Genomic DNA, 18,510 nt, shown 5'->3' on the forward strand with positions numbered 1-18,510 from the left:
GTGTTCACGCAAATTAGCATAACATTAGCATGATATTAGCGCACATGACCTGCACGCCGCTACGCTGTATCAAAGCACGCTGTGATCTCGGGCTCTACGCCTCAGTCTGGAACAAGCAAAAGACACAGGGAAGAAGAGAGAGACACTTCCCCCCAGAGAGGCAGGGAGAAAGATGAGCTACATGATGGCACGTTCCAACGCTACGCAACACACACACTTGTCACCGCGCCCGGGAGCTAAATGGGCTGTTTGGTGACTACAATCGCACAGAGCCCCGTGTTCCGCACTTGACTTGCAAATATTTGCTAAGAGAGACTCCAATATTGGATTTTCTCAATTCCCCCTCTTTGAATGCATAAGGTTTTATTCCAGCGCGATTGGATAAATATGGACTTGCACATTGGCTGTGCAGTATTGTTTGATTTGGAGAATGCCTTTGGTCGTCTTTGCTAATGAAACAGAGAAAATTGAGAAAATAGAAACAGTGCTGCTACGGATGCAACAATTTTCAGTTTAGTCTTGGCTTTGTGTGTTTGTATGTGTTATCTCATTGCCTGAAGTGTTCCTCAGTATAGCATTAAACTTATCTTTCCCCAGTGAGAGAAGCAGGTCTCTCCAACCAGGGCAAGTTACAGGTCAGATCTGTGTAAAGGCAACTCCAGTTATAGTAAGAATACATGTTTATCAAGATGTTTTTGAGCTATAAAAACATTTGTAATTGAATAGTTGCCAGATAGATAATTATACTGACAAACATACTAGGCAAAGCAATAATGTTGCCATGGAGAAAGGCGTGTGGCGTACCCTCCTCCTGAAAAGTTGCATAGTGAAGCTTTAAGGCAAAAAGAAATAACTTGTTAGGTGTTTTTCAGTGTCAGTATTTTTCAAACTATGATACATGGGCTACTTCAGGTGGGATGTGAGGTCGTGTACAGGTCTATTGTTTGTTTAATTTAGTCCAATTCATCCATAATTTATTCCTCCTTTGTGTAATTCCTTTTTTAAAACCACTGTAGTGACGTTACTGTTCTATCTTAGATTTTGATGAGCCTTAGTTCAGGCCCGAAATAATTTTGTTTTGGACCTGGTTTAGATCTAGTGCTACTTGGAAAGCCAAACATTTTCATACCACTGCTGTATATGAAGTGAGCATCTACAATGTTGCGATGTATTATGTATTTCTTAAAGTGTTTGTGTGTTTTCTTTTGCAGTGTCCCGGTTTCTCATCACATCCACAGGCGCCCTGTACATTCTGGATGTGCAGATGGAGGATGGTCTATACAACTATAGGTGTATGACGCGCCATCGGTACACAGGGGAGACCAGACAGAGCAATAGTGCCCGCCTCATTGTATCAGGTACCACTGTTTTTACAAGATATTTGAATTTTTCATCAACTGTTATTTAAAGGGGACATGTTATTCAAATCGAGTTTTAAGAGCTTTTAACAATGCTATGGTCGTTTCCTTTTCTCCATACACACCCACTGCTTACTGCTTACGTTGTGCTCTGATTTCTTTATTGTTATTATTCTTGAAATGGTGATACACGTAAGATTTAGCAGTGATGCATAGTCATTTTGGCTACCATGACCTAGCATTAGCTATCCATAGATGGGGCCGGTCTGACAGTGTGGCATTTTGTTGTGATGATGCCGTAGTTTTCAATTGGAAGTCAGCAGTTTTGTTTCTTTTATTAAATGTTTTTTGATCAGTATATTGCTATTTAAAAAGTCCAATAATAATAAAATAATGATCCACGCACACACGCACAATGTGTCTTCTTTAAATAGGAAGGATTTTACTTCTACGGGGTATTAACTGCTAACACATAACATATTTAGATCACCATGTTACCTTTTATTGTTTTGAAAATTCTACAACTGGCAAAAACAACATATTAACATGTTTTATTTCACTTTCATGTTTGATGCTCTGAGTTTACTCTCCCTTTGTTCTCTGTGTTAAGTCACTCTACACAACACAATCAGCGTGCATCCTGCCAATGAAACTACTGCACATCGCATCAGATCTGTTTCTCTGTACAGTTTTGCATGATGCTTTTGTGTATTTATGGAGGATTGTCATGTGGGAGCATGGGCTGAGCTTTGGTCAGAATCTTACTGCTAACCATAAGGAGGGTTCGAATAGGCCCTGAGAGAGATCGCTAAAATACTTAAACATACATGTAACATTATAACATGGTAGAAAGCATAATACTCCCTGTTTAAAGTGACTGTTAAGCTTTGATCTTTGCTACATGTTGTTATTATGAGTGTGGACAGTGGAACATATGGAAGTAAAGTGCTGCTTGCAGAAACAGACAGTCTGAATCAAATGGAAAGTGACAGGACAGAGCCATGAACGAAAAAGCAGAATGACATGTGATAAAGGTCATTACAACTGTGCCAAAAGGGGGATGGGCCTCACGGGAAACGTTACCCCTTTTGGAGACAAACGCAAAGCAATGAGAGACTACAAATGTTGCTCATATAGTATAGGCTAGAAATCCTGGTGTTAAAAATAAATCTATGGCCAATTATATAATGAATTGAACTGATCGTGATTCACTTATGATTCAACCATTTACGCTTGATTTAATCTTTAGCCAAGAGTTGCGCACGAGTAAATAACAGATGGTTCTTTACATGTTTTTATTTCTGAAAAGTGGATATGTGACACTTTGGAATCCTACATGTATCACACAGAACAACTAAGATTCAGGGATGTGGGCAGGGATAGGGGGTAGGTGAAAACAGGAATTTTCAGAGCACTCAAGCCTCAAATCAAGACAATACAGGATTACTTAAACATGTTGGTTAAAAACTCAACTAAACACAAAAACTACAACTCATGTGTATGTGTCCTCAACAGACCCCACCAACTCAGCACCCCATATCCTGGACAGTTTCGAGCGGCGTGAGATCATGGCATCCCATCGGGTGGAGCTGCCCTGTAAAGCCTCGGGTCACCCTGCGCCCAAGTACCGCTGGCTCAAGGACAACCGGCCTCTGGAGCCCGACACCCGCTTCAGACAGAGCGTCACGGGGCTGCTGATAGAGAGAGCCCAGCCCGCAGACACCGGGACCTACGTGTGCGAAGTGTGGAACGGATACGGGAATGCCGAGGTGGTGGGACGGCTGCTTGTCAAAGGTGAATGTTAAAAACTAGGCTTTTTCATGATAAAAACAATATCAACTATTCGTTCAGAACATGACAGATGGAACAATCTTTTTTATGGGTCATTATTTATGTGGGTATGTTTTCTTTGCACTGGTTCTTTTCTGTTCTACAATGAGATTTGAGCTGCAGAAGGCTGAAATATGAACAAACTAACTATTTAAGTGTTGGATTTATTATTACGCCTCATATTTTTTAACAATATTGTGTTTTTCAATTTGTTTTGGGAATAATTCTGCTTTATGGTTTGGTTTCAGTATTATTACCTATATTTATACTAGTAGTGGGTGAAAGTTGAAATAGTTTTAGTTGCTATTAAATGAGAATTAAAGCCACTATGATTGGTTAAATCTGCCTGTCAGTCACAGAGCATGACACAGGCTGACCAATAGGAGGAGTGGGTGGGGCATGATCTGACAAAATCATCAATCATCATCATTTTTATTACCATATCTTGTTGTTTTATTGTTTTATTGCCTATGTGTTGTATTTTATGTATATCTGTTTTTGTTTGTTGTTGTTTTTGTGAAGCACTTTGGATAGCTTAAGTTGTTTTTTTGTTTTTTAATATTCTGTATAAATAAAGTTGAATTAAATTGAATATCGCTTAGCCCTAGTTCAAAATTAATAAGGATTTAGGACATAGTAAATTCACGCTTGGACTAAAAATTCACACATTTTAGTCCTGTTTTAGACTTGATTTGGTCCTCTGCTGGTCCTGCTTTAGTCCTGGTCTCATCTAGGTTTAGTTCAGGGTTTTGTGGTCTATGTGTGAATGTGGATGCAGCCAAGACTTACCCTGTGATCTGTGATGTCTTGTTCCAGAGCCCCTGAATGTGCAGGTGAGTCCACAGAAGGTGAGAGGCAGTGTGGGCAGCCAGGTGTCCCTGTCCTGCAGAGTGACCGGCTCCGAGGAGTACCAGTTGTCATGGTACCGGAACGGAGAGCTCATCTACCCCAGCAACAGCGTGCACATGACGGGCCAGTACAGGGAGAACCTGGTGATGGCGGGCATGGCCAAGAGCGATGGAGGGGCTTACCAGTGCTTCGCGAGACACGGCAAAATGTCTGCTCAAGATTTTGTTCAAGTCATCCTGGAAGGTAAGAGAATAAGTCTACAGTGAATCCATCTAATAGGTCACTGTGTATTTACTGTAACTGCTATAGATCGCAATATATGCTGTAGAAATGCACATTTTATTTAATCAGTTCATGTTGATCTGTTAAACAATTATTATTCGATTATTATCTGACAACCACTGCCTGTTGTTATTGCATATTACAAGTTACATTTTCAATAATAATAACAATCATGTGGTATTATTAACTCAAGATAAATAAGGATAACCGATTATTCAGCTGGTTCTCACCATTCTCCATCCATAGCACTAACAACATCACAATAATATATGAAGGTTTCTAAAGAGTCACTTTCTGATGACATTTACATGGTCAGAAAAAAAGATTACTGGTACTTTTTTTTACACAAAAGAAATCACCTAAACATCTGGTGAGTGTCAGTTAGTAAGTGGATTTTTAGAGTAACTGTTGTATTTGAAAGACAAACTATATACCGTATTACGACTATATTTTCCGGAGTATAAGTCGCACCAGCCAAATAATGCATAATGAAGAAAAAAACATATATTACCTAAAATCAAGTCTGAATATAAGTCACACCCCCGGCTAAACTACGAAAAACAGTGCGACTTATAGTAAGGAAAATACAGTACTAGTCAAAAGTTTGGACACACCCTCTCATTCAATGTTTTTTTTTTTCCTTCATGCTTACTACTTTCTCCATTTCATACATATGGAAGACATCAGATGTATGAAGTAATATATATTTAATTATATAGTAAGATACTTAATAGTAATATATTTTCTGCCTTCTGTTTGTATATAAAATGTAGAAAGTAGTAAAAAACAAACAAACAGTGTGTCCAAATTTTTGACTGGTAGTGTACATTTTCTTTTTCATTTTTGTCCTTGCCACATGAGTTTATACATAATCATCAGCAGTTTCACTTTGCCTTCTCTATGACTACAACATATCGTATCAAACATGGTTCTAATATTGGTTTGTGATGCATCTTTTGTCTCAGATGGAACCCCTAAGATCCTGGCCTCTTTCAGCGAGAAAGTCTACAACATCAACGAGTTTGTGTCATTGTCGTGCACTGTGAAAGGGACTCCGGAGCCCAGAGTGACGTGGACTCTGGACGACGAGCCTGTGGTCAGAGACAGCCGCCATCGCATCTCCCACTACACCAACAGTGAAGGCCACGTGGTCAGCCATCTTAACATCAGCCAAACACAGGTCCCAGACGGAGGGGTGTACCGCTGTATCTGCAACAACTCCGCCGGGACGGTCTCCTACCAGGCGCGAATAAACGTAAGAGGTGCTTGTCAGATCAACTTTTACCCCACACCATCACATATACATAAAGGCATGTCTTGATTCAGTTTGGGCCAAATTTGATGTATGTAGGAATTGAATTGGTTAGCATTAGTTAAAGGTTCTATTTTACGCAAAATTTACTTTTGTGAGCTTTCAGTCATGTTAAAATGTTGTCACCTCCTTCAAAACATACAGAGTTGTGTTTTGTTTCATTCACACATCTTTGAGTCTTTATTATTAATCTGTCTATGTTTCTAAAGCTCATAATGCTCCGTTCCACCTTGTGATGTCATGAAGTGGTAGGTTTCAATTTAACAGCTCCTTTTACCTAGTCCAGAAAAGATGGGCAATTCTAGGACTGAAATCATCTAAATGATTCTAGTGAAGGCTTATGGAATTTAAAAACACAGGGAAGCACTTCCTGTATTTCCACATGACATCACCAGGTGGAACATAGTATTTTCTGTTTGAGAGCCTATATGTTCAGGGTTTGTGTTTTAAACATGTGTGAATGAAACAAAACGCAACTCCAGGTATGTTTTTGATGAAGAAACGTAATATGGGCCCTTTAACTTACAAGATCAACTAGAGCTGCACAAAGTATAGTTATTGAATGAAAATCACAATTTGAGTTGGCAGATTTATTAAATCTCAAATCTTAAGATCTCGATGAATGAATCAGAATTCTACTATTTAAAAATATTTCGTAAAGCTAATCGCAGTATTTCAGAAAAATCTTTTTTTTTTTCAAGACCACCCTGCCCTATTATCAATAACTCTCATATCTAATGCCTTCTTTCCGATCTTAAATGCTTCCTATTTGGACATAACAGCAAATAATAAATATGTTTGGTTATCTGGAAATCAAGGGAGGTTTATACTCAACTTTGTAATAAAAAAAGGAAAGGTTTCTAATAATATTACAATTTAAGAGTGTGACCTTCCTTGGTTTTTTCTCCCCAGTTTCAATTATAGTTCAGTCCTGATAGATGAATAACATAATAAATAAAATTAAAAAACTAATAATAATAATAATAATAACAACAATAATAATAATAATAATAATAATAAATACAAGAACATTATTATTATTATTATTATTATTATTATTATTAATAATAATAATAATGATAATGATAATGATAATAATAATAATGACAATAATAATGACAATAACAATAATAATTTAGCAGCTTGGGAAAATCTATTTGTCTCAGTCCCATATATTCCCTGTGAGAGATACACAGTGCTGCCCACAGAGCTTGTTTTAATATCGCGCTCTGACCATTATTATTACAGGTAGAGTCTGGATCGTGTGCACTGATTATTCTAATTTGATTGTGCTCATTCTTGCATGTTGTGAGACTAAATAGACTGATCCTGTAGCCCTTAAGCTTAAGCACGGCTCCACTGATGTCGAATGCAGCCAAGCAATGAAGATAAATCTGCACAGGTGCCATAGCCCAGAAAGTGTAATGACTGTTTCTCACGTCATTGGCTCCCTAATCGTGCTACAGAGGCTAGCAACCCAGGATACGCTACTCAAAGTACACTACTGAGCCTAGTTAAACTGCGTTCTAGCACATGTTAAAATGCAGCCTATGTGAAATCGTCAGTTTCTCAGATAGATCCAGAGCGGCGGAAGCCCAGTGGTCCTCCTGTTAGTTTAAACAAGTGCACCAGTGTGAGAACTGGTTCTGATAATAGTTTCGTGAGTGGAGAAGTGGAACATTCGTCTTTAATACTTGTCAGAGTGAGCAGCTGAAATGAGCTAGGCATGTAAAGTAGTATTCTATGTTATATCTTAAAATGCTTAAAAACCAAAAAAAGCTTTAAGTGAAAATACTCTCATTGGACCATGCAACTTAAAACACTACAAATATATTCTAATGCAAGTATTTGGTATTCTGTAACTATATACATTTATTTATTTCTTAGTATTCTTCCCAACAGTCTAAAATATACATCTCTGTAGTTTTTATTTGCAAATGATCACCGTTTATGTTCCTAAGCTTTTTTTAGTGTGTGATTCTAAAACATCTGTGAATATTAAAATTTCAAATCTAAAAATATTTCACACTCGCGTATTATTCAGATTCTTACCAAAATGAATCAAGACATGTTAGCACACTGTACAGCATGAACTGTAACCCGAGCCTCAAATTCAATGTAAGAGAGTTGTTCTTTCAATGTGTTTCCCAAGGGCCTGCCAGCATCAGACCAATGAAAAATCTCACTGCCATTGCTGGTCGGGACATGTACATCCACTGCCGGGTCATAGGATACCCTTACTATTCTATAAAGTGGTACAAGGACTCCAATCTTCTGCCATATAACCATCGCCAACGGGCTTTTGAGAACAACGGCACCCTAAAGCTGTTCGATGTGCAGAAAGACGTGGATGAAGGAGAGTATACGTGTAATGTGCTGGTCCAGCCTCAACTGTCCACGCACCAGAGCGTCTATGTAACTGTCAAAGGTAAACTATATATACAGTACATACATGACTCAGTCTATGTCACTGTCCAGGGTAAACTATATATACAGTACATACATGACTCAGTCTATGTCACTGTCCAAGGTAAACTATATATACAGTACATACATGACTCAGTCTATGTCACTGTCCAAGGTAAACTATATATACAGTACATACATGACTTGGTCTCAATTCAATCTTATATTAGATTGATAGATTATATTAGATTCTTATATAGGTTAGATGATAAATTATTAGCTCAACTGGGTTTTGTTCTTTCTTATCCTCACTAACTTTTTGACGAAGGTTGCTATATCTCCAAATTCTATGGCTTTTTCTTAAGAGTATAGTAATAAGCAGCAGTGGAATGTAACACAGTAAAACTAGTAATTTTAGGTAAATACAATCATATTTTACGATATGTATGGGCATTTGTCCACTGATCTGAAGGTTGGCGGTTCGAATCCTTTTCTCGACGTAATATCATTTGCTCAACGTTCATATCCAATGACCCAGAGGTTGGCGATACATTTCCAGCTCTCACAGATGAACGCTGTTGTTATATCCTTGGGAAAGACACTTAACCCACCTCACCCCCAGTGTCTGCGTCTGCTGTTGTATGAATGTGTGTGTGAATGGGTGAGTGGTTCCTTGACGTAAAGCGATTTGAGTGCTTTGAAGGTGGAAAAGTGTGACTATTTACCATTTATATATGCATTTTTGGGTCGAATAATCCCGCCACAGTCTGATTCTATACTGCAGTGCTCCATCACATACCTCTGCTATCCATCTTCATAGAGATATTGGACATTTAAATTATGTCACACAGTGTATCTACTCTAAAGAGCACAGATAGATTCAAAGGCCTGCATGTATCAGGACCTGTTTAAAACCTCCACATCACCGATAGCACTGCAGCATCTCCATCACCGGTTTATCTATTTTATCTCATCTGAACACACAGCACACAGAGCAGAGCCAGACGATCATAACCTCAGATAACTCTCCCAATGACGTTGCATAATTTGAAGTGTGGATGGGCAGACCCCCTCCCCTCGTTCACAGGTCTTGGAGCACTAACAAGTGTGCGAGAGGGAGATCACGCCGCGTAGACAAAGCTAGCACGCTATTCCACCTCAGCTAATTTGCCTGCTGGCTGCTTAGCATTCCAGCGCTGCTCAGAGGGAATCCCCAGGAGCCTATTATGCCTATTTTGTTGTGAATTAAATAAGCGCTGAAGTGCCGCTTATTCCAATGTTATTTTAAATCATTAATTTTCCGAAGCATCTGGTTCTCACAGTGGCTAAAGAGTCCCCAGAGAGTGACAAGAGCGCTATATGTGTTGTTTTGAGGGGAATTGAGTCTCAGTGAATGGGACGTGGTAATAAACTATGATCTATGCAGAATCACAGCCTTATTTGATTTGGAAAAGGAGTAAACTGAGGTAAGCTTAGGATGTGCAGAAAAAGCTAAATATTTTCTGCTGTGATTCTCAAATTATGAAACTATGACATTCTATTGGTTGTATACTGTATATTTATCCATCTACAGAGGTGGAACGTAATAAAATAAAATTAGTAAAGCACTGTAGGTGAAGTCAACATTTTAGGTATCTGTACTTTACTTAAGTACATTTACTTGACTACATTTGCAGGTATCTGTACTTTCTACTCCACTACATTTTTAAATATTTTGTATTATTGTTTGAGACCTGCTGAAAAGTTTGAGGGGTTTATTTTTATCAAGTTCATAATTTGAGCAAACAAAAATATACAAATAAAACCAGCTAGGAAAACTGTCACGTCGGTTGCTTCTGTTGAACAAAATTCAGCACAAATCTTTATCAAAATTACTACATTTGAAGCTTTATTAGATCTTAAAATCTGTGCTAAGTACTTTTACTTGTTACTCTTTCAGTACATTTTTAAACGAGTACTCTAATCCTTTTACTTCAGTATATTCTTTCATGCAATATTTTAACTTGAGCATTGTTGCCCTGGTATCTGTACTTTTACTTAAGTAACAGAATTGAGTACTTCTTCCACATGTGTCTATTTAAGTCCTCCTTTGGATACGTTCCTGGTTAGAACTATGTGGTGTAGTCCTGTTTTTGACTTTAGCCCTGATTTAGACCTAGAATCATCTGTCTTATCTGGTGGTATGCAGTAAACCAAGTGTACTTTGTCTGAAAAAAAAGTATTTTATTTGAATATTTTGATTACTGATACCTTGTAAGTTCAGGCTCAATTTGTATGACTTCAGCAGTGATACAGTTTTACATTTTATACTGAACCCAAAGTTTGAAGTTAGAAATCTGAATTATGCTTAATGTGATAAAAACAACATTATTAAGCTAAGAGTAACCTGTTAGAGTTTAAAACCTCACAGTCAAAAATGTATGAAATGATGTGTCATAATGTGTTTTGCTTCTCAATAATTAAATGCTTATGAAATGTGTAGACAGAGTGAAGGAAAAACAACATTAAAGAAATCACACAAATCCAAAATATCACTTCTAAGATGCAAATAAACCTTTTCCTGTCTCCAGTGCCCCCCACCATTCATCCATTTGAATTCCCGCGGTTCTCCATCGGACAGCGCGTCTTCATCCCTTGTGTGGTCATGTCCGGAGACCAGCCCGTCTTCATCACGTGGCAGAAAGACGGCCGCCCGATCCCAGCCAGCCTTGGCGTCACTATAGACAACATCGACTTCACCAGCTCTCTGCGCATCTCCAACCTCACGCTCATGCACAACGGAAACTACACCTGCATCGCACGCAACCAGGCCGCAGCCGTGGAACACCAGAGCCAGCTCATCGTCCGAGGTCTGAGTCGTACCAACTGGCTGCGTTCGCAATATTCTCGTATCCTTAGAGTTTAAAATTGAGGTGGAGGCAGGTCAGAATTGTGTAGTAGAATTAGCTTGACCTGGTTTATGGTTAATATCTCTGTAATTACCAGGCCTGTCCACATGAAATAAAAACTAGCATGTTCAGCATCTTCTCTGTTAGTATAAATAAAGTTATATTATTTTTGTTGCCATGGTGCTAGTATTCAACCCCAAAGTCATGATCGTTGTAGGCTTTTGTGGCTTAAGACGTCAAGTATATGGAGCCGATCCTAATCAAATAAAAGGTTCAACATGTGTGGACCGTAAATGTAGATATTTCTCTACGCTGCGTTCAAGTAATAGAATTTGATTATGTTGTACTTTCAGGTGGACAGCAGGGGCCTATATAACCCTGTAGAACATTCACTGTTTTTGAAAGAAATACCCAAACTTATGATTTGCTAAGAATTGACACCGCAAGCCGTATACATTTTATGGCTTTTTAGTCCTTTCATCCTTTCACAACATATATCACATACTTTTGATTGAACAATGGCACCACTTTCTGAAGCTAATCTGACACAGAAGACACTGATCTTTGTGCTAGTTTTTGTTTCACGTGTCTAGGTCCAGAGATATTAGCCATAGACCAGGTCAGCAACTCTGCAATCTGACACTTAAAAGACAAATCCTACCATAGAATTATGGCCCATCCTCCAGCTCCATTTTAAATTATTGGGATTATTTTGTGTGAATGCAGCCTGTGTCTTAGTTAATTTCATATTTAAGAACAAATCGTGTTTTCCCTCTTTCAGTTCCACCTAAATTTGTTGTGCAACCGAAAGATCAAGACGGGATCTATGGGAAGTCAGTTATATTGAACTGTTCTGCTGAGGGGTATCCAGTTCCCACCATCCAATGGGAATATTCCAAAGGTGGGTGTAAACTAAACTTCTACTGTGTGCATATGTGTTTTGTACGGTGGCTTAAAGGGGCCCTATTAGGCTATTTTCTGATCTGTGTTATGTTTTTTAACACAACAGCAGATACTGTCTATATATTGATCTGGCTAAGCTTCTATGATGACTTCAATTCTCAGTTTTGTGTTTATTTTCATTTTTAGTTCCTGTATGTGACTATGGCTTTGTGTGCAGACCACTTCCGTACAAATCCTCATTAATTCTACCTTCCCTGTTTTTCACGGCAGAAAACATCCCCCTGTTGTGTTGTTGGCTGCTTGTATTTTCACTGACTTTTGCTTTTCTCTGCTTTGACAAACATGCTGAATTAGAAGAAGCATTTTGTCCTTAGGCAAGCACATCCTTTGCAGAAGATGATGTGTTTTTGAATGTTAACACAACAAACCCAAAGTCCACAGCCTTAAGGTTTAAAACACCCACCGCAAGTCCAAACAACAGCTTATGAGAACACCGGTTATCTCTCTGTGGAAGTGTCTGCAAAGGCCAACATTATGTAACTAGTCTATGTATTAGTACAAAAAACACTCTTAAAAAAAAAAAAAAAACATCAACTGAGAGCATCTATATACACTCTATGTTAAAGGTCCCATATTACGCTATTTTCTGATCTCTGTTATAATGTTTCCTCATCACAAACAGACCTGGAGTTGTGTTTTGTTTCATTCACACATGTTTAACACACAAACCCTGCATATTTAGGCTGAGTTCTTTTCTCAAACTGAACACACTCTGTTCCACCTTGTGATGTCATGTGTTAATACAAGAAGTTCTCCACTGTGTTTTTTAACTCTGTACACCTTCACTAGAATCATTTGGATTGCCAATCTCTACTGAACTAAAGGTAAAATGTAGCTGTTAACTTAAAAATGAATGAACTTTGCAGATGTAGACAGGCTAATAATAGAGGATTACTCAAATATGTGAGAATGAAACAAAACACAACTCCAGGTATGTTTTTGAGGAGGTAACAATATTATAATATTGCTTAAAACTGTGTAAAATACAACCTTTAGGTTTTCTGTTTAGTTGGCTTACAGTATTACAAAAAATGTGCTGTGATACACAACTTGAAAACATGCTACTACATGTACTTCTAGTTATACAGAATCTTCTTCTGCTATTTTATGTTATATATGTTTAATTGTCTTTCATTTAGTCTTGAGCTGATCCTGGTTTAGTCCTTTGCTGCTTTAAAGGCACAGTACCGAATTTTTACTGTCTTCAGTTTTTATATTTTTTTTTAAGTTGGCTACTTAGCATGTTAAATATTCACTGCTGTCACGTTAATGCTAAAAAAACATCAGCATGCTAACAGTGCACTTGCTGGTAAAAAAGCTAATTAGAGCTATGAGACAAAAATCTGGTACAGCTTTTTTTATACATTGGAGTCTTGGAAAGCCCAAACAATTTTCTATAATAGGCCCTTACCTCATCCTATACATATATACAAATGCTTTCTATATTGTCTTTTCTAAGCTCGTACTTTAAACGTGCACTGTTGCATTTGGCAGGTGCTGGCGTCCCTCAGTTCAAGCCCATCCCTCTGAACCCCGGCTCCCGTATCGAGGTCCTGATCAACGGCTCTCTGCTCATCAAACACGTTCTGGAGGAGGACAGTGGCTTCTACCTGTGCAGGGTTAGCAACGACGTGGGCGCGGACGTCAGCAAGTCCATGTACCTCAATGTCAAAAGTAAGTGTCAGTACTTTATTTTGAAATGCGATATACTGCTCAAGAAAATACGATAACTAAACTACTGCTGAAAAAGTGCACAGAGAGAAGTGAGACAGTAGTGCACTCTGTAATGTCTATGTATTTAAATGTAGATAATTATAGTTACATATACGTATTTGTTTACTTTCCACCTCTGCCGCCATCACAGAAACATTAGTCTCTGCGCATACAGGGTGGTACTGGGGTCAGACAGACAGTAGGTGATAAAACCAAGTCAAAAATAGGTTGGATCAGACTCTTAAAGCTGTGGTCCTTTTAGCAACTTTCTCTGGCACTACATAAGGTGAATTATGCATTGGGCTCATGGTTTATTAAGTGCGCAGTGAAAGTGACAGTATTTGAGCAAAACATGAAATCTGCCTGAATGCCTAAAGAATCTTCTAACCCTAATGTTAACACCAAAATGAAGATCTCGCAGTTTTGTTTTTTTTTTAATTTTTTTATATTATTCCAATGACAGTGACAGTTCAAGTTTAATCACTGCAAATATAGACTGAAAGGAGCAAAAATATCACTTAACACCCTTGTTTTTAACTATTCTATTCTATTTTAAGTCTGAATTTCTCAACTTTCAATATCTCCTGACTCTAATTATGACATTTACCATTTAAACTATATATTTTTCAGCGCTGGGTAAAGAAACTGTATGTCTTTTCTTCAATTACATCATTCCTGCAAACAAAAGCAAATAGACCTAAAGATTCCCACTGTGTCTTATGAGCATCACAGGCAATGGAGAGATCGACTAGTTAAAAAAAAAAAGTTGAATCTATTTTTTTCAATGTAAAATACGAGAGGGGAGTCACGGATAAGCCCTCCCTCCTCCCTGCTCATCTCAAAGCCATCTTTTCCACATGGCAGCCCTGTGTGCATGCAGTATTCAAGGCCTAATGGAGGGGAGCTAAATCCTCGGCTACATGGAGAATAAATGATGTAGTTTCTTCAGGAGATGAGATGCTGCTGCCTTCTGCTTGTGTCCATATCCTTTCTGGTCAAATTTATGGAAACACATGAGCGCGTGAAGGCTCCACAAAGCTGTTTATTTGGCGTTTTGGTTTTAATTATGTTGGTTTAAACTTTCAAACCATTATGATAATTATTATATTGTGTTTACTTTGTACCAGTGAGGAATTCTTGTAGATGTTGTTGATGGTTTCATTCTACAATTTATTTACAGCAACTCTTATTTTTAATAATATTGTACATTTAGAAAGGCTTAATGGAGCTATCCTACTTTTACGTTTATTGTGTTGGTAGCATCAAGTAGTTTCAATATTAAAAGTTGGTAAATTTGGCACTGCCTGGACGACTAAAGAAGAGAGTGAGGGAGAAGGAAGGGCAGGGTTTAGAAATATGAGTAAACTATGATTGGTCTAACAGGTAGCCATACTTCAAACTCCGCCCCTGTAGCCAGGTGCTTGTTATCCGAAACACCTGGATTTATTTAGGGAAGTCCTGAGTGATGTAATGTAGTACTTGAAATTGCAGTGGTCACTGAAGGCAGCACACTTGACTGCTTTTTACCAGAAAGGTGCCAATTGAGCTGGTTTGCACTAAAACGACCAAGTAATCATTAAGAACAGTAGACGATGGCATTACAACAAAATGTACGCAATTTAGTAGAAAAAAATGTTGATTAACCATTTAGTTCCACTTTATAGATCCTGTATTACACAAAATTAACTTTTGTGAGTTTTAAGCCATGTTATAATGTTGTTATGTCACCAAAACAAGTCCAGAGTTGTGTTTTGTTTCATTCACACATGTTTGAGTAACACTATTATTAGTCTGTCTACATCTCCAAAGCTCAAACTGCTCTACTCCACCTTGTGATGTCATGAAGTGGTAGTTTTCACGTTAACAGTTCCATTTACCTTTACTTCAGTAGAGACTGGCAATTCCAAGGCTGATAATAATCCAAATTATTCTAGTGAATGTGGAGTTTAAAAACACAGTGGAGCACTTCCTCTATTACCACATAGTGACATCACAAGGTGGAACAGTTTGAGTGTGTTCAGTTTGAGAGAAGAACTCAGCCTAAATATGCAGGATTTGTGTGTTAAACTTGTGTGAATGAAACAAAACACAACTCCAGGTGTGTTTGTGATGAGGAAACAACATTATAACATCAGAAAGATCAGAAAAAAGTGTAACATGGGCCCTTTAACCGCGTAACTGTACTTTTACTTGAGTAGAGTTTTTCCGTAAGTCCAGTACTCTCTTCCGCTCTCTTCCTCTCTCTCTCTCTCTCATCAGCTGCTATTGGAGGAAGCTTAGGCCCCTGTGGCTCTTATCAAGCCAAAGCAGAGTGCCCCCCGCTGGGCATCTCACTGTCTGCCAGACTCTGTAAATCTGCTGCCACTGCTCCAGTCTGCCCCCAACTCCCTCATATTAGCCCCAACGCCTTAAGATAATCACTCTGCTCAATATATGCATACAGAGGTGCACACTTATATAATTAAAGTTGAGCTAAGCGTTTTTGGGTAGATATGAAATACGCCCATAAAAAATAAAGTAACAATAAAGACTTTATTTTAGATACTGCATTAAAGGCGCACTGTGTAACGTTACTGGTGAAGCGGGACGTAATTGCTTTGCCTTGAATTTTCCACAGTATGTCATTAAACTTATCCTTCTCCATGGAGACAAGCAGGTGCCACCCCCAGGCCAAGTTACAGGTTAGATCTGTGGAGAGGCGAGCCAGCTTACAGTAAGAATACATGTGTTTGAAGGTAGTTTTGACCAATTAAAACACATGTAATTGAAGAAACACAACATAGGTAAGTTTAATGCCATACTGCGGAACATTTCAGGCAACGTTATCTATCTAGACAACGGGTATCCTCCACCGGAAAAGATACATTGTGAATCTTTAATTATATAATGAAATATACGACGCAATACAGTTTAATAGGGCACCTAAAATAATGACATATACATAATAAAATATCACTTTGTACCAGAAAAACAAATGATTTCCAGAGGTAGTACAAAACAAAGGTGCAAATTACATCTAATTCTTATGTTAGTTCCCACATTTTGTCATTGAAATGGCTTCATATGATGACAAACCACATTTATGCAAAAGCAAGCTGGACTGTGGTACCTCTCTAATGTGTTATTCTGCGTTTTTGGTGGAGTCAGTAGGCATTTTCAGAAAACATCTTATCTTTTCCTTTGCATGTGGTGTGCCGCCCGGTAATATGCTTTGCTGTGATGTCCTGTTCCCTCTGTGTATCTCATGTTGTTTATAGCGGCCAGCCAACTCTACTTGAGCGGTGGCAGCTACTTAAGAGGCTTAGGAGCCAATTAGGGAGGCACACAAGCTGACGCACGCCGAAGCTCTCACGTGATAGATAGCATGATCTGCACCGCGTGTTATTGGCTGTCCGTGTGCGGTCGGGAGTGTCCGCAAACATACAAATCAATAGGACTAATCAGAAGGCTTACATTTACAGTGCTGACGATGTATTGTCAAATCACAGGTGTGCAAACAGGCCAGCATATGCACACAAAAGCAGTTTAATGCAAGGATGTAATGTATAGTGAGACGAACTGCAGCCACGGCTAAAGGAATAATGGGCTAGCAGCTAATGCGCTAGTTCAGAAGTCCTGCTATTGTCCCGCAGATATGAAGCGTGCATTGTGAGGACCAGCTCTGAGCTCTTATTGTTATCACTGTCTGTGTATATAGGCTCATGTCTCAGCAATAACGTGCAGATTCATCATGGGTATTGGGCTGCCTTCTGTGTCAGCGTCTGGGTTAGATCAAATACGTTTTTTTTTTATGTTTGACGTACTAGAAACCTTGATGTATATCTTTATTCAAATAGAATGCACGTGATTAGCTTTCAAGCATGTGTATTTATTTCTATTGTAAATACAGTGTGACTTTCTTTACATATGTTTCACTGTTATGTGTAATTTTTTTTTTTTTTTTTTTTTTTTTTTTTTTTTTTTTTTTTTGAGCAGATTAATAAACACAGGAAATCAGTATACATGTATCCAGTACACTTAATATTATCTCTATTAATATAAATGTTTAGTTCCTTGTTGTTGCAGTTTCCATTCACTTATTTTAATATTTCTGATTAGGGATGCGCTGATAAGATACTAGTATTGGATATCAGCGCCAATATTGAACATTTTGGTGGATCAAATATCAGCTTCCAAGATATCGATTCAGCCGATACCCCATTTTGTTACATAACTTGGTGTAATAAGACATTTTATTGGTCAATGTTGCCCAAAATGTCTCATAATATTAAACTTGTATTTTTATAAAGTTATTCTGTACTTAGAAGACACATTTTGAAAATTTTTTACCTCATGCTGTTTGTGTTTAAACGAAATAAGTGCTATTTTCAGTCTCTGCCCTAGTATCGAGTGATATCGGTTGACGGCAGATACTTAAAACCGAAGTATTTACATCGGTGTCGGAACAGAAAAGGCTGGATTGGTTCACCCTATTTCTGATTAGGTTGACTGTAAAAAAAAGAAAAATTAATCTACCTAAATAGCTGCTCCTTTTGTTTTTAGACCTCTACAAACATCTAAAATGCATGGAATTGTTGTATTAGTTTATCTTAATGTTAGTAATGCTCCTGTGGTTGTTTAGAAAATGCAATCTGAACAGTATTCTACTTTTTAAACAACTACTACTACTACTTTTTTTTATAAAACCATGCCACCCTAGTTTGGTCTCATACTTAATATCTATTTCCTTACTCCACATTAATATCTATTTCTTTACTTGTAATGTTAGTCCAAGCAAATTATTGATTTGATTTTAGCTAAGCATCATCGAGTCTCAAAACAGATACAATTGGGTCAATTCATTAGCGATGCACAGTGGATGCTATCAGAGTCAGTCAACAGCCACTCAGCGTTTATCACTGCCAATTAG

General features: G+C 38.1%; 1 protein-coding gene across 2 annotated transcripts in view; it reads left to right on the forward strand.

Annotated features, from left to right (window-relative positions):
* dscama (Down syndrome cell adhesion molecule a) overlaps positions 1-18,510 on the forward strand; it is a 113,126-nt gene that overhangs the window by 67,452 nt on the left and 27,164 nt on the right. For both annotated transcript variants that reach the window (XM_033978197.2, XM_033978198.2), the window contains exons 4-11: positions 1,212-1,358; positions 2,874-3,152; positions 4,005-4,280; positions 5,285-5,581; positions 7,784-8,059; positions 10,608-10,886; positions 11,707-11,826; positions 13,383-13,562. In XM_033978197.2, coding sequence (XP_033834088.1) covers positions 1,212-1,358; positions 2,874-3,152; positions 4,005-4,280; positions 5,285-5,581; positions 7,784-8,059; positions 10,608-10,886; positions 11,707-11,826; positions 13,383-13,562 — 1,854 coding nt within the window. The remainder of the gene's footprint in view (positions 1-1,211; positions 1,359-2,873; positions 3,153-4,004; positions 4,281-5,284; positions 5,582-7,783; positions 8,060-10,607; positions 10,887-11,706; positions 11,827-13,382; positions 13,563-18,510) is intronic.

This window comes from Periophthalmus magnuspinnatus, chromosome 14 (assembly GCF_009829125.3).
Source record: "Periophthalmus magnuspinnatus isolate fPerMag1 chromosome 14, fPerMag1.2.pri, whole genome shotgun sequence".
NCBI lineage: Eukaryota > Metazoa > Chordata > Actinopteri > Gobiiformes > Gobiidae > Periophthalmus > Periophthalmus magnuspinnatus.